Source organism: Physeter macrocephalus, unplaced genomic scaffold, assembly GCF_002837175.3.
Source record: "Physeter macrocephalus isolate SW-GA unplaced genomic scaffold, ASM283717v5 random_1486, whole genome shotgun sequence".
NCBI lineage: Eukaryota > Metazoa > Chordata > Mammalia > Artiodactyla > Physeteridae > Physeter > Physeter macrocephalus.
This window is the reverse complement of record NW_021146906.1, coordinates 10,476-25,000: the sequence shown is the minus strand read 5'-3', so window position 1 is coordinate 25,000 and position 14,525 is coordinate 10,476. Positions and strand designations below refer to the sequence as shown.

General features: G+C 58.6%; 1 protein-coding gene and 1 long non-coding RNA gene across 3 annotated transcripts; one reads left to right on the top strand and one right to left on the bottom strand.

Annotated features, from left to right (window-relative positions):
- The first annotated feature begins 6 nt into the window (after positions 1-6).
- Positions 7-3,510, top strand: LOC114485547 (uncharacterized). 2 transcript variants are annotated; one of them, XR_003678957.1, is made up of 4 exons: positions 7-530; positions 609-806; positions 1,645-1,809; positions 2,309-3,510. It is a non-coding gene; the product is annotated as an uncharacterized lncRNA (long non-coding RNA). The 2 variants fall into 2 exon arrangements; XR_003678956.1 differs by having other exon boundaries at positions 7-806.
- Positions 2,359-7,350, bottom strand: LOC112065187 (guanine nucleotide-binding protein G(o) subunit alpha-like). The gene is made up of 3 exons (XM_024124824.3): positions 6,844-7,350; positions 3,517-3,732; positions 2,359-2,486 (listed from the first exon to the last, which is right to left on the bottom strand). Exons 1-2 carry the CDS (start codon positions 6,989-6,991, stop codon positions 3,545-3,547), a joined length of 336 nt encoding a protein of 111 aa, XP_023980592.1. The 5' UTR covers positions 6,992-7,350; the 3' UTR covers positions 2,359-2,486; positions 3,517-3,544.
- Between the last annotated feature and the right edge of the window lie 7,175 nt (positions 7,351-14,525).

Here is a 14,525-nt window from a genome sequence, read left to right as displayed (position 1 = left end):
GATCCCATTTTAAGGAAGATAAGGCAAAGAAACTTCCGTTGTTTTTATCTACAAAATTCATATGCAAGAACTGTTATCCTATGGCTCATTTTTTTTAGAGAAATTCAGGTACGCCCTATGTAGAAGTCACGGCATCCTGCAGCCTTTCACCTGCATCCCCCCGGACCAGTATCCTCAAGTCAAGCTGTGGCCAGGAGCACAGCCTTCCCATCAACAGAGATGGCTGTGAGCCTCCCTCTGCAGATAAGTTGGGGCGAGGGGAGCTGGTGGGAGCAGCACTGGGGGAGGGGTGGGCCTGGCTGGCTCACCAGCAGGCTTGTCCTGGCTGAGAAGCTCCCGGGTCCGTTCTTTGTAACAGGAGGGGACTGGCCTCTTGTTACGCCACGGTCTCTGCAGCAGTATCAACCCCCACTTTCCATCCTCACTAGATTCAAAAGGCCACTGGAACTGCCAAGGAGAGGCCTTCCTGGGCTGTTGGTGTGCGGAGGATTCCAATTAACTGCCCTTGCCCATACGCCGCCATCTCCTAGGTGGAGCACTTGACTGCTTGGCTAGTAAGTGATCCATGGACATGATGCAAGGATTTTGATGAGCTGTGTTACCTCCAGGTCTCAGTCTCAACTGATCTGCAACTAACTGCAGTAGAAACCTGGCAACCCAGTGGAGAGGTAGTGAGACCTGCCACTTGGAGGAATTGAGAACAAGATTCCGTACACCAGGCTGTGCTCAGCTGCTGTGTGTGTGTTCGGTCTGCCGGGGACTTCTGGCATCCAGGTGCAACAGGAGAGGCTTCTAAAGATGTCCAAGTGAGTGCATGTGACCCCTTGGGTACAGAGGGCTGGGGCAATTTGGCCTCATTCTTGGGACCACCCATTCTGCTGTGGTGGAGCAACTGGGTACAAGATCCTGTATTAGCAGGAGATTTGGGATTACCTGCCCTCCCCGCCTTTCCAATGCTCCATTCCATCCTACCCTCGAAAACCAAACCAGCTGAGCATGAGGAGATGCCGGAGCCGGGAGGAAGAGGGCACCTGCAGGCCCGAGTGACCCATTCCTCTGCCCACCCTGCCCCCAGGTGGCTGCGCTCAGCTGGCTCCCCTTGATGGCGGGGCGGGGTGGGGGGGGATCCTTATCTGGCACCTACAGCCCTACCCACCAGCCTCCCAGCATCTGTGGCCCAGTCAAATCCCTCCTTCCCTTTCCTGTCAGAATGAAGCCCGAGGGTGAGACTCAGGAATACAGACAAACATTCTCTTTATTGAGCTACACATGAATTTTCCATTAGTCAGAGAAGTAGACTGGCAGTGTGTAAGATATCACAGAAACCTCACCGATTGGGAATAGAAAGGCTTAGAAAGACCCGTGGGCTTTTTTTTTTTTCCCAAGTTTTTTTCTGCATTTTAAATTTTTTGTGTTTTGTCTTTTTGCCTCTTTATCTGAAATGGCTGTGACTGGTCTTCAGCAAATATTAAGTCTTAAAAGTGAAACCGTGAAGGAGTTTGGATACTAGTCAAAGTAGAAATGACATCGGACTGATCATGAGAACTGTGGCTTTCTTGTAAACATTACATTCCATCTTTTTTTTAAATTTTTTTTTTTTTTTTCCATCTTGTGGTATTTAAAAATTTTTGTTTTTATCTGCAGCACAAACATCCCCACATGAGAAAGAGCGAACACAGGTCACTGAAACAAAGGAAAAGGTGGAGGGGCGCGCACACACAAAGGGAGCATCCATCTGAGAGACGGAGAAGCAAAACGTCAGCGGGAAAAACCACAACCCGGTTCCCAAAGACTATGAAAGCTGATCTGGTATGTAATACATAGTGCTCATCAGGACAAAAATAAAAACAAATCTAAAACTAAAAAAAAAAATGATAAAGGTACTCTGTAGAAAGGGAGCTGGGGGGAAATTGTTTCCTATAGGGCTCTATATATATATATATATATGTTCCATATTCTTTTGGGGCAGCTACTGGCCCGTGAGAGCTGTGCTTTTCTATGCAAACCTGGAGTGAGCGTGTGGTTGGAGTGGCTCGGGCCTGGGCCGGGGGAGGGCTGTGGACGGTGAGGCTGTGTCTGGAAAGCGTGGCCTGAGCACACTCCCGGGAACCAGCGCCCCGGGTGCGGACAGGCGGCACCTCTGCAGGTGGGATGGGGTGGACACGGGTGCAGCTGTGGATGTTTATTTCAAAAAGAAAAAAAGATGGATGAGATGCTGAGTTTTCCTTTATCCTTTTTTTTTTCTTTTTTTTTTTTTTTAAGCTACAAAGCACATGGGAAATGTTCTTCTTTTCCTTTCAAATTCTAGATGTAAAGACTCAACTAAAACCGGATTCTACAGCATTCTACAGAAATACACAGCCGTCAGTCACTCTGGGTTGTAGGTTAGACAGGGGCTTGATACAGAAAGGCTGTGTGTCTTACAAAGGCCAAAAGGTCATGCTACCGGGAGATCAACGTCAACAGCAAAGAGTCCGTGAAGCAGTCTGTAGAGAAAGAGACAAGGGGTCCAGTCTGACCATTTTCCTTGATTTAAAACACCAACCAACCAACCAACAAACCCTCCAACATGTTTAATAATGTTGAGGTGGGGCAAGATGGAGCAGCACGGCAGGGGGATCAGGAATCCAGGGGAAGCCTAGCCCGGGCCTCCTGGGAGGCCTCACCCCTGGGGACCCTGACCCAGCCAGGTCTGCAGATCTGCCCTCCCCTCAGCCACTCCTGCCCATTTCTCCACATCACTCCCCTTCTTTCTCCCGCCCTCTTGGAGGGGGAGCCCTTTTGGAGGGGAGGAGCAGCTTCAGCTCTGCAGGTGACCTTGTGCTTTGCACGGTCCCTCCCCTCAGCTGCTTGCAGAAAGCAGCCAGAGTCTCTCTTTGCTCTGACTCTTGTTAACATGAATAAAGAAAACTCAGGAGACAGACAGTGGATTGGTCGGAGCAATGATTCTTCTAAATTCTTGAAATTAACCACCTCTACCACCCAAAAGAGAAGCATCCTTAATTTTTCTGTTGGGAGTATAGGGCAGGGAGACATTTGGGATGTTGGCCATTTTTTAAAGGGTTTTGGAATTCGCACAAGAGCGGGACAGAACTGACAGCACACAGCCTCAGCGGGTGGGTGCAGAGGAAAAGGCTGGACTAAGGCCAGGCCTTCCCTTGTCCTCTCCCTGCTCACAGAAATGGGTCTGAGTGTAAAATCATGTGGCTGTTCTTAAAAGGATGGACTCCCAAATCAGGACTGTCATCGTGGTGCGCGCGCGCGCATGTGTGTGCACGCGCGTGCACATAAGTGCATGCTCAGGTGCTGTCCCAGGAAAACCTTGATGATCAATGAATTGTCGGTCAGTTCTGTCTGAAGCTCCTTCTAGTACAAACTAAAAAAAACAATATATATTTGTCTATATATAAGGTTTGTTATGCCTTTTTAAAGTTAATTTACCAACTTGCATTTGTTTGTTAGTGGGGTCTGTGCATGTATGTGTGCAAGCTTTTCTGTGAATGCTGGAATCATTACCAAATAGGTTGCTATACAGGACAAGAGGTCAGTACAAGCCGCAGCCCCGGAGGTTGTTGGCAATGATGATGTCAGTGACGGCGTCGAATACCACCTGGATATTATTCGTGTCTGTGGCACAAGTCATGTGACAATAAATTTCTTTGTTGGGTGAGCGGTTTTTGCTTTCAAATTGTGCTTGGATGTAGGCGGCGGCATCTTCATAGGTGTTGGGGCCTGTAACGAAACAGAGCAGAACGGGGTGGGGGCGGGGAGGCCCTGGTGAGGGGGGGGGGTGGGCTGGCTGAAGATGTGGGCCGTGACCTTCTCCAGGAGGCTGCCTGGGGCCCTTCTCCAAAGTGGAGTCGCATCTTACACTGAAAACCACATGCGGCTGAGCACTGGCCTGGCTTCTGACTTTCCCAGGTCTTTCCTTCTGTGTTCACACAGGGTGCCCCCGGGAGCCCTGGGCGGACAGCGGCCACAGGCTGTCCCTTTTGCTTTCTAGATGAGCACACTGACTGAGGCTGGCCAGTCCGCCATTCACAACACTCACCCCGATCTAAAACGGTCCTACTGCTTCTGATGCATGAGTTCCCGGCAGGGTGGTGGCCCTGGTTGTGCGGGGGGCGGGGGGGGGGCGGGGGGGGGCAGGGGCGGCGGCGTGCCTACACTCCTTCCTGGATGCTTCCTCTTAATGAGAAAGGCTGGGACTGTCTCTAAGCCGTCCCCGTTCTTGGGTGAGTGGCCAGGACAGGGGGCATTGGGAACCCCCAGGTGGGCCGTTTAAGGGGCTGGCAGTGTTGTAATGCCAACTGGAGCCCCGCTGCCCTCCGCAATTCCTTGAGTGTTCCCTCGATCCTGGCCGGGGTCTGGTGGGGGTATCTGTGCATGATATAAGGACAGTTTGCCCACCAGCTGCAACCCAAACCCTGCGGCTCTATCCTGTAGTTTTCAATTATCATAAAACGTGGACCAACAGAGAACTGCCTAAAAGCCCATCCAAGGTAGGCTGCCCCATTTTCTGCAGTACCCCTGGGATCTGGCCAGCATGGAAATGACACGGTCTTATGCTGAGGGTGTGGGCCATGCCCGCCCCCCGCCTGCGCCATCCTCCAACGGCTGGGTGTGAGCCACAGGGGGGCTGGGGCTTGGGTGCTGGAAGGCGTCTGCAGCCAGATAAGCATGTGAGGGGTCGGGGCTACGGGGTGGGTGGGGACAGGGCGGAGAGCGGCTCTGACAGCCCACGGGGCAGAGCCACTTCCACACCACCGTTGGCTGGCCACCAACACAGTGAAGCCATCAAGTTAGTGGCAGCTCGCAGACTAGACACAACCCCACAGTGGACTCCATCACGGAGCTTCTTGCCCAGAGGGTGCGAAGACGGCACCCACGGAGGTGAAAAGCTCCCAGGAGTAACTCTGGGGACGTCCAGTTCCCGCCTTCTCAGCATTGCTCAGTCAGCACCCTTACACGGCCTGGCGGTCCCGCAGAGCTCCCCGTGGACGTCCAGACAGCCACCTGCACGCCCCAGCCCCTCCAGCCTGTTTTGTCCCCACAGGCCTAGGTACCCCCGGGGGCCACCTCACTGGTGACGATTTGTCATCCAGCGTGTTCTCTGAACTCAAACTGGATCCCTCTGGAGGCCCTGAAGAACTCAAATGTTTCCCAAATTCAGACCAACTTTCCCTGCACGCTGGTGCATCCAGCACGCCATACAACACGACAGTAAGACTGACCACTCCTTGGGCCATGTCCCAAATCGGGCTCCAGTAAGGCCAGGTCCCTGGGGACAAGGAAGAGCCCTAGGCTCAGGCCGGCCCCCTGAGGTGGCACTGGCCTGAGAGGGCCTGCTGGAGCTTGCAGACTTCTGAGCCCCATCCGGTCACCGCAACTTTATCTAAAGACCTAAATTGGTCCTGAAGGGCCTCTGCTGAGGCTGGGAGAGGTGGCTGCCAAGGGGGCTACCGCCCGGCTCCACCCACCGGCAGGGCCCTCCCCGGCCTGTCCCGTGCCCACCTGGACTCGCTCCGCCCCACCCGCAGAGAGCGCCTCCTCCACGGCCAATTCCCCCTTGCTTGGTTTCCATCCTCTGGATGGTACAAGGGCAATGATGGCAGCTATGGTGCAGACCTGGCACCAGGCACCGTTCTCTCCGCTCATTCCCCCACCCCCAGCCCCGCAAGCAGTGGGCATCATTATCTGCTGTGGTGCCCAGATGACAAACAAGGCACAGGCGATTAACTTGTCCCAAGTTGCAGAGTCTGGGTCCAGAAGCTGCTTTAGCAGCTTTAGAGCCTGCCTGCACCATGCTCCTGACGCCTGTCAGCGCCGAAAGCCTGCCCTGTCTCCCTCTCTGCACCCTGCGGAGGACAGGAAGCTGGCAGATTCACACAGTGGAGACAGGCTGCGCTCAGAACAAGCCAATGCGCCCTCCACACCCAAGGGTGAGGGCAGACTCCCCGCCACCCCCAGGAGTGGAGGAGGGCGGAGGGGCCAGCATCCATCTCTTCTGGAATCTGGCTGGGTTTGGGGACCCATGTTGCCCCGGGAGCTGAGCCTAAGCCCTGATCTTTCGCTGGGGCTGTCAGGGAGTGGGCTCCGGACTGAGCCCACCTGTGACACATTCTCTACTGCCACGCCCCAGGGGCCTCTAGAAGCTTCCCAGTCCCCAGAGCGACAAAGGCTGGGCTCCGGTCTCCCGTCAGCGCTGCCCTAGCCTTTAGCAGCAGCCCAGAGCCGGGCCACCCTACACAGCCAGCCTCCATCAGCTGCCAGAGACAGCTTCCCATGGGGGGTGGTGGTGGTGGGGGACACACTCCCCTGGAGCTAGAAGGAGACGAAAAGCCCCGGAGAAGGCGGAAGAGAGGCAAGTGGAGATGGAGAAAACCTGCAGGAAGTAGGGGTGGTTTGACTGGGGGAAAAGCGCAGGGGCGGAGAAGAGCGGGAAAGAGCAGGCAGGATGGGGGTGGAGGTGGGGAGAGCAGGCCAGACGGCGTGGGGCGGGGGAACTGCTCTGCTGGCACGGGCAGGGCTACCGAAGCAAGAGTAGAGAAAGCAGGCGGGGCTGAGGCGGCCGGGGCAGGGGTTGAGGGGGGGAGACCGGGGACCAGGACGGAAGGAGAGGGGGAAGCTGTGGGCCTGTCCTGCCTCCTGATCCTGCCACGTCTCTCCGGAGTTGCCTGCTTACAACCCACACGCGTCATGAGGGTCCATTCCCCCACCACGCCCAGGGCGACGCCCTGCGAGGGGCCAGACCTGGTCACCCCCTCGCCTCTTCCTCTACCAGATGCTGCCTGCAGGGGTGCCCGTGCCCGAAGGGGAGACGCAGGTCCGCACGACACCTACCTGTGTACTCAGGAAAGCAGATGGTCAGAGGTGACTTCTTGATCTTCTCACCAAAGAGATCTTTCTTGTTGAGGAAGAGAATGATGGAGGTATCGATGAAGAACTTGTTGTTACAGATGGAGTCGAAGAGCATGAGAGACTCGTGCATGCGGTTCTGCAGCCCCAGGCGGGGAGGGAGAGAGCCAGACAGACAGCGAGAGGGACAAACACGGAGACAGGGAAAGAGAAGATGGAAGTTAGGCTTGAGAGGGAGGAACTGGGCTACTTGGCAGCTCAGGCAGGGCTCCTGGGCCCCCACGGCTCCTCAGCTCCTCGGAAGGCTGACAGAACGTTCTCGCACAGCATGGAGCTTCGCATTTCCAGTGTTCAGAGCAACCTACACCCCTGTCTCAGGGCCGGTGGCAGAGACTGGACTGGGAGCCAACTTGGGCTCCCCGAGGCAGAGGACGGCGTGACCGAGCTCTCTCGCCTGCAGTCTCCAGCCACGGGAAAGTCTCCGTGCGTGCGTGTGCGTGCGTGTGCGTGCGTGTGCGTGCGCGTGCGTGCGCGTTGGCGGGGGCGGGGGTTGGCGGATGGGAGCCTGAGAGTCGGGCTGTCCCGACCTGTCCTGTTGGGCCTAGCCTGTGGGTCGGGGTGTTCTCTGGGAGTGGTGAGGGCCTCTAGGCTCCTCCTGTGGTCTGAGGGGAAGTCACGCCAGGCTCCTGCAGGCATCCTCAGGGGCTACTGCCTGGGGAGACGCTCCTGCCCAGGCTGCCTGCAGGAGTGCCTGGGGCTCTGGCTGTACCCCCTCGGGCTGGGTCAAACTCAACCACGTCTGGTCGCGCGAGGAGCTTTAAGCACCGCAGCCGTGGAGAACTGCTTTGCGCACAGGAGTTCATTTAGCAAATGAGTGAACACAATGGGCACTCCAAATCAAGCAACTGCTCTGCTGGCACGGGCAGGGCTACCGAAGCAAGAGTAGAGAAAGCAGGCGGGGCTGAGGCGGCCGGGGCAGGGGTTGAGGGGGGGAGACCGGGGACCAGGACGGAAGGAGAGGGGGAAGCTGTGGGCCTGTCCTGCCTCCTGATCCTGCCACGTCTCTCCGGAGTTGCCTGCTTACAACCCACACGCGTCATGAGGGTCCAATTCCCCCACCACGCCCAGGGCGACGCCCTGCGAGGGGCCAGACCTGGTCACCCCCTCGCCTCTTCCTCTACCAGATGCTGCCTGCAGGGGTGCCCGTGCCCGAAGGGGAGACGCAGGTCCGCACGACACCTACCTGTGTACTCAGGAAAGCAGATGGTCAGAGGTGACTTCTTGATCTTCTCACCAAAGAGATCTTTCTTGTTGAGGAAGAGAATGATGGAGGTATCGATGAAGAACTTGTTGTTACAGATGGAGTCGAAGAGCATGAGAGACTCGTGCATGCGGTTCTGCAGCCCCAGGCGGGGAGGGAGAGAGCCAGACAGACAGCGAGAGGGACAAACACGGAGACAGGGAAAGAGAAGATGGAAGTTAGGCTTGAGAGGGAGGAACTGGGCTACTTGGCAGCTCAGGCAGGGCTCCTGGGCCCCCACGGCTCCTCAGCTCCTCGGAAGGCTGACAGAACGTTCTCGCACAGCATGGAGCTTCGCATTTCCAGTGTTCAGAGCAACCTACACCCCTGTCTCAGGGCCGGTGGCAGAGACTGGACTGGGAGCCAACTTGGGCTCCCCGAGGCAGAGGACGGCGTGACCGAGCTCTCTCGCCTGCAGTCTCCAGCCACGGGAAAGTCTCCGTGCGTGCGTGTGCGTGCGTGTGCGTGCGTGTGCGTGCGCGTGCGTGCGCGTTGGCGGGGGCGGGGGTTGGCGGATGGGAGCCTGAGAGTCGGGCTGTCCCGACCTGTCCTGTTGGGCCTAGCCTGTGGGTCGGGGTGTTCTCTGGGAGTGGTGAGGGCCTCTAGGCTCCTCCTGTGGTCTGAGGGGAAGTCACGCCAGGCTCCTGCAGGCATCCTCAGGGGCTACTGCCTGGGGAGACGCTCCTGCCCAGGCTGCCTGCAGGAGTGCCTGGGGCTCTGGCTGTACCCCCTCGGGCTGGGTCAAACTCAACCACGTCTGGTCGCGCGAGGAGCTTTAAGCACCGCAGCCGTGGAGAACTGCTTTGCGCACAGGAGTTCATTTAGCAAATGAGTGAACACAATGGGCACTCCAAATCAAGCAGGATCCCAGGGGACAGCCCTCTGTCCGGGGCAAGGACGGACTTATCCTACTGTGGGATGCCAGGCACATGAACTGGGGCAGTCTGTTTCTTGGCAGTTTGTTCTCTGTGTACAAACCCATTTCTGCACAGGAAGGTGGCTCCCTCGTGATGTAGCTCTCTGGGGGAAGAGAGAGCCGTTCATTTCCCCCAAGAACCCTGTCCTAGCCCTGGAAACTTGTCCGCCCCAAACCTAGCTGCATGGGTCTGCAGCTCAAGTTCAGGAGTAATTCCAGGCTACACGCTCCCTCTGAAGTAAGAAGACTGAAGCAAATCATAGGAGAGAGCAGAGCAGTGGTGTGGGCATCACTGGGCGTTCATCACTGAGATGGACCAGCAAGCAGTAGCTCTGAGTAAACTGCTTTCCGACATCTCCCTCCAGCTGAGTGGGAGCGGGAAGAAGATGAAGTGACCACCACCCATCACCAAGCCCCACTCTGCCAGCTCTTCCCCTGCCTTGTGTCATTTAACCTCATCGATCCTTAGGGGACAATGAGAGGTGTCATGGCTGGGATGGGGAAGAGCAGAGACCTGCACCCAGGTCTGGGCCAGACCAGAGCTTCTGCAATGGGTTGGTTTCTCCAGCCAGAGTGAGGAGCCTGTGGGCTTTAGAATAAATGATCAGAGTCGTGGCCAGCTCTGCGCACCTTCCGTCATCTCTTCCATGACTGTGTAGTCATACTGGTGACCTGGAAAGGGTATTGGTGCCAAACCCTTGTCCTTATGGTCAAGGCCAGTTGGTGGAGGGGGCAGACTAGGTTCTCAGCTGCCCCTCGGGAGCCCCTAGACAACCGCACGGATTTACGACCCCCTCTGGGATCTGTAGTAAATGACATCGTCCTCTCACTCTGCCGCACATATTCAGCAAACTCCTATGATCTTATTACCCTCCTAGCCTCAACCAGTCAATTTCATTCTCAGTCCCCGCAATTTCTGCCGGTCAGTCACGGCACAGTCACGCTCAGGGAGGCATGAGACACTTCCGCCCGGTGCCGTCTCAATGGAGGCTGTTCAGAAAAGGGCAGGCGGAGGTTTCCTGGGAGGCCAGGTGGATCTACGCGCAGGGGGGGTGGGGGCTGGGCACGCCCAGGGTCCCCGAGCCACCAGGGAGCAGAGGAGAGCCAAGGATTCAATAGGAAAAGCCTCACCACCACACGACACCAGCTCGTCCTATCGCTGCTCAACCAACAGCTGGAAGGCCTCAGACAGAGGCAAGATCCCAACTCACTGCCCAACTATCTCGACTTGATCTAGACGTTGGGGGACACGGTGGGGACATATGCCCAGGGCGCTCCCAGGACCAGAAGGGGCCACCAGGGAGACCCAAGCTGAGAGTGCGGGCTGTGCCCATTTGGCATGTGGCCTGAAGCTGAACGTCTGGAGGCCGCCAAGCTTAGGTCCGAAGGAAAAATCCAGGCCAGCTGCCTGGGCCCCAGAGTTCCACTCGGCTAAGGCTCGGCCCCTCCACGCCCCAGGGCTGCAGAGTGGGCACTCTTCCCACCACTACCAGCTGGATCTGTGTACAAGGCCCTCCGTGGGGCAGCTACGGGGCTGTAGGAACGACCGGCACAGTCTCCTGCTCTCCGAGAGCTCACAGTCTAGTTGGGGAGAGAAAATGCACACACGTGAAAAAGTCCCGGTTCCGAGCAAGCGAGCGAGCGGCACAGAGCAGGGGAGGGGCCGGGGAGGCAGCGACGCTCCCCAGTCATACCTGGTCCCGTGGGGAGGGCATCGGAGTGAGCCTGGAAGGAGGGGCCGAGCCGGGAGATGCAGGGAGGGCAGTGGGGAGGGGAGCCGCTGCAGGGAGGGGAGACGCCGGCACCGAGTACCCCTCCACACCCCACAGGCCTCACCGCCATCCCTCCAAACACACTGGAACCCATCACCAAGGAGCCAAGAGCCCAGCTTGTCCTTCCAAACTTCCCCGGAGAACACGGATGCGAAAACACATTCACAAGAGGAGATGTCAGCATGTGAGAAAAGAGAAGGAAGCCAGGGGCCACAGCCAGGCGACAGCACCCACCCCTGCCGTTGTCACCTCCCAGTCTCCAGCAGAGCGTGGCCAGCGGCCTGGCTGCCGCCACCGGAGCAGGAGCGTGGCCGGCACCAAGCGCGCGGGACGGGACAGACCAGCCTCTGCCCTCACAGCAGTCCCGGTCATCTGGATCCTGCCCCAGCGGGCTGTGCCTCTCCTCTACCAGGCAGCCCGCAGTCCGGCCCCAGGACACGTGTCGTGCGGGGGGCGCTGGCGGAAGCAACTTGGTCACTGACGCAACACACCACACTCATGCTAGAAAAAGCTGGCACTTTTTATTAATGGTGGGCGACTAATAAATACATTATGGCAGCCAATAAATTATTACAATGACTAGAGATTTATTAAACCAACGAGTCACTCTTCTTACAAAATTACAGTTAATATGGGGTGGGTGGCGCTGGGGTCAGGAAGTGGGACCACGGCATCTAAGGGGGGTTTGCTAAGGAAGGAGGGGGTGCCCAAGCCCACCTCTGCCGGGGACGGGGAGGGGAGGAGGCACAGGGCACAGAGGGCGCAGGGACTGAGACAGAGGGACCAGGAAGTGGAGGGCCTGGCTGCTCAGGGAGGCCGCGGGGACGGGCCGGGGAGGAAAGGATGGGCCACAGGAGGGTTGGTGCCTCCAAGCGGCTGGCCCTGCTGGGGACGGGCTGTGGGTTCACACTGGTGCCCTGGGCGCCCTGGGCCTGGATGGGCCTTCCTTCTGTCTCTGCCCCGAGCAGGCCCCCCCTTGACGGGGGGCCTTCATCTGGTTGGGGGTGCAGCGTGTCTGGAGCCCCCAAGGGAAGGCCCCACTTGGCTCCAGGGAAAGAGGGCTGAGGACTCACCTCGCTGGGGGCGGGCGGTGGGGGGCTGCAGCTCACACCCGGGCCCTGATCCCGGTCTGGATGTTGTGTCCTGTCTCACTGCCCTGGGCTGCTGGACCCTCCACTCTGTAGGCTTGTGGGTTGACAAGGGGGTGCTGTCTGGAGGGTGCTGGCCTTTGGCACCCAAGACCGAATCTCTGATGGCCACGGAGCCAGAGCCTCAAGCCTCAGTTCCTGAGAACTGCCAGGTTGTGCCTGAAGGCTTCCGGAAGGCTCGGGGAAGGGCAGAAGCCGCCCGAAGAGGCCTTGTGCACCAGACTTCTCAAAAAGGGGGCCGGGCAGGACACTACCTGGTCTGGAGGGAAGAGGCTGAGGCCCGGATTGCGGTGGATTTACTCACCAAGAGGGCTGAAGAGTGTACTAGGTCGTGCCAAGGGAAGAGGGGAAGGAGCCAGGAATGATGCAGGCCAGAGAGGAGAACCTGCAGAATCAACCAGTGGGGCAGAGACTGTCACAGGGTTGGGTGGAAGCAGTGGGATATTCTCTGCCCTTGCAGGACTTACCCTGGCAGAGGTGAGCTAGGTGAGCCGACTCCTGGGTGTTCCGTGTTGGGGGTTTAAGGACCCTGGTCATGGGGGCTCTGGGTAGGGAGGGCAGTCGTGGAGGGCAGGGGTGCCTCCAGCTCCCATCAGTGGGGCGGAGCTGGACTCGGGGGAGAGGCCGGGAGGAGAGCTGCCTCCTGACACCAGATCCGGTGCTGGCCTTCTGCCTGGGCTGTGCCCACCGCCCCATGGTAGGAGCATGTGGCCATGGGTCCTCAGGTTCTGCTGGGACCAGAGAGGAGAGAAAGGGCCAGGGCACCAGGCATCTAGGGCTCCAGGCAAGGGGGCCACAGAACCCGAATGTCAGAACTGTTGGTGCGCTGTCTGCTTAGGGCTGGAGCAGACCCTGCACCCTCCTCAGGCCGGAGTCCACAGGCTCCACAGAGTCCTTCCTTGGGCCTCGGGCACTGCCCGCTCCAGGCAGGCTGGAGAGCCTTGGGGGCCTCTCTCAGTTCTTGGTGGGAAGGCCAAGACCTGGCTCTTGTGAGGACAACTGGTACAGGGCACAGAACCTGCCCAAAGGCATCTAGACGGCAGGCATAAGTTTCACGGGTCTGGTAAAGGCGCCCCTCCTAGAGATCAGTTTCCCTAAACTAGAGGCATGCAGAGAGTCAAAGCATGGCCTCTTTGGGGCACACACGGGGCCACTGTGGAAAAGAGAATCACCCACGTCCGGTCACTCATAACATCTCCCCCACACCCACACCCACACCCACGACGGAGCCAAAACTCATCTGTCCCCTCAGTCGTTCCTCCCCATGGTGGAGCCACCTGTGACGACGTGGATGGGAGACGCAGGGGACAGGGAAGGAATTTCACCCTGGATACCTGCTCCTTGGGGGCGTCGACTAGACAGCCAAGGACCCCCCAGGCAGGCCGGGGTCAGAGGGCAAGAGTAGCATAAGCAGCTGAGCAGGGCAGAACATCTGAGAGAGAAAAGGCAGCCCAGGGCAGGAAGGCCCCAAGCACCCCACTCCCCAGCCTCCTAACACGGCAGATGGGGTGGGCTACGGCCCGGGGCCCGGGGCCCTCAGCCTGGCTGCTGCCCTGGGCCTGGAGAGCAGGTGAATCCCACCTGCAGGACAATGGCCTTAGAGGTGGGGCTTGGCCAGTATGCCCTTCTTAGCAGCTGCTTTTGAGTCTAGGGTCACAGGGCAGCGTTAGGGGCACAGCTGCCCACACCCAGGGTGGTGCTGCCAGGAAATAACTGCTACTCCTTCAGTGTCGGGCAACATGGCCTGACTGGCCCTGGCTGCCCGCGCAGGACACTGCGGCTGTCGGCTCCAGGGGCCTGTCCTCTGCCACGACCCAGCACCCGGTACGAGGCACAGCACACAACGAGGCAAGCAAAACTGAAACGGAGCTGGGCTGCCTGCTGATCTCCCGTGAGGCCAGGGGCAGCAGCAAGACAGCCAGGCGGGGTGGGGCTCACCCCAGCGGCACCCACCCCTGCAAGCGTCTGGCACTAGGGAAGGTGCCCTGGGTCTCCCGTGCACTACCCAGAGTTCCGGGTCCGTTGGAAACGAGAAGCCCAGAGCTCCTGGCTGCAGGGCAGTCAGGGGCTGCGCTGGGAGGGCAGGGGTCCTGGCTGGCCCAGGACTGAGCAGAGCCCAGAGCGGGTGCTGGAGGAGCAGAGGGCTTGAGGATGGAGCCAGAGGCCCCTCAGGGGCGGCCCCTCTCCTCCTGTGGGCACATCTGGCTCCCCAGGCAAAGCCGCCATCCAAGCACACAGGGTCTGCCTGGGGTGTTGGCTGGTGGCATCCGCCAATGGGAGGCGCCCAGGAGAGAGAGAAAGAGGTGTGTTTGTTGTCCAAGGTCAGCCAGGGCCTGGGTCACCAGAAGGAGTCACCCCACCCTTTTCTCCTCAGGGATCTCTACAGCAAAGCCCCTCCAAGGGGTCTCGGGACTCTCTGTCCGGGGAGGGGGCTGGGTGTGTGTGTGACTCTCTGTCCGGGGAGGGGGCTGGGGTGTGTGTGTGTGGGGGGGGGGGGGGAGGGGGGGGCTGGGGTGGGTGTGTGTGGGGGT

Coding starts and splice junctions, on each gene's coding strand:
- LOC112065187 (XM_024124824.3), bottom strand. CDS start 6,991: ATGCACGAGTCTCTCATGCTCTTCGACTCCATCTGTAACAACAAGTTC. Junction 3,733..6,843: donor CTGCTTTCCTGAGTACACAG/GTAGGTGTCGTG, acceptor GTTTCGTTACAG/GCCCCAACACCTATGAAGAT.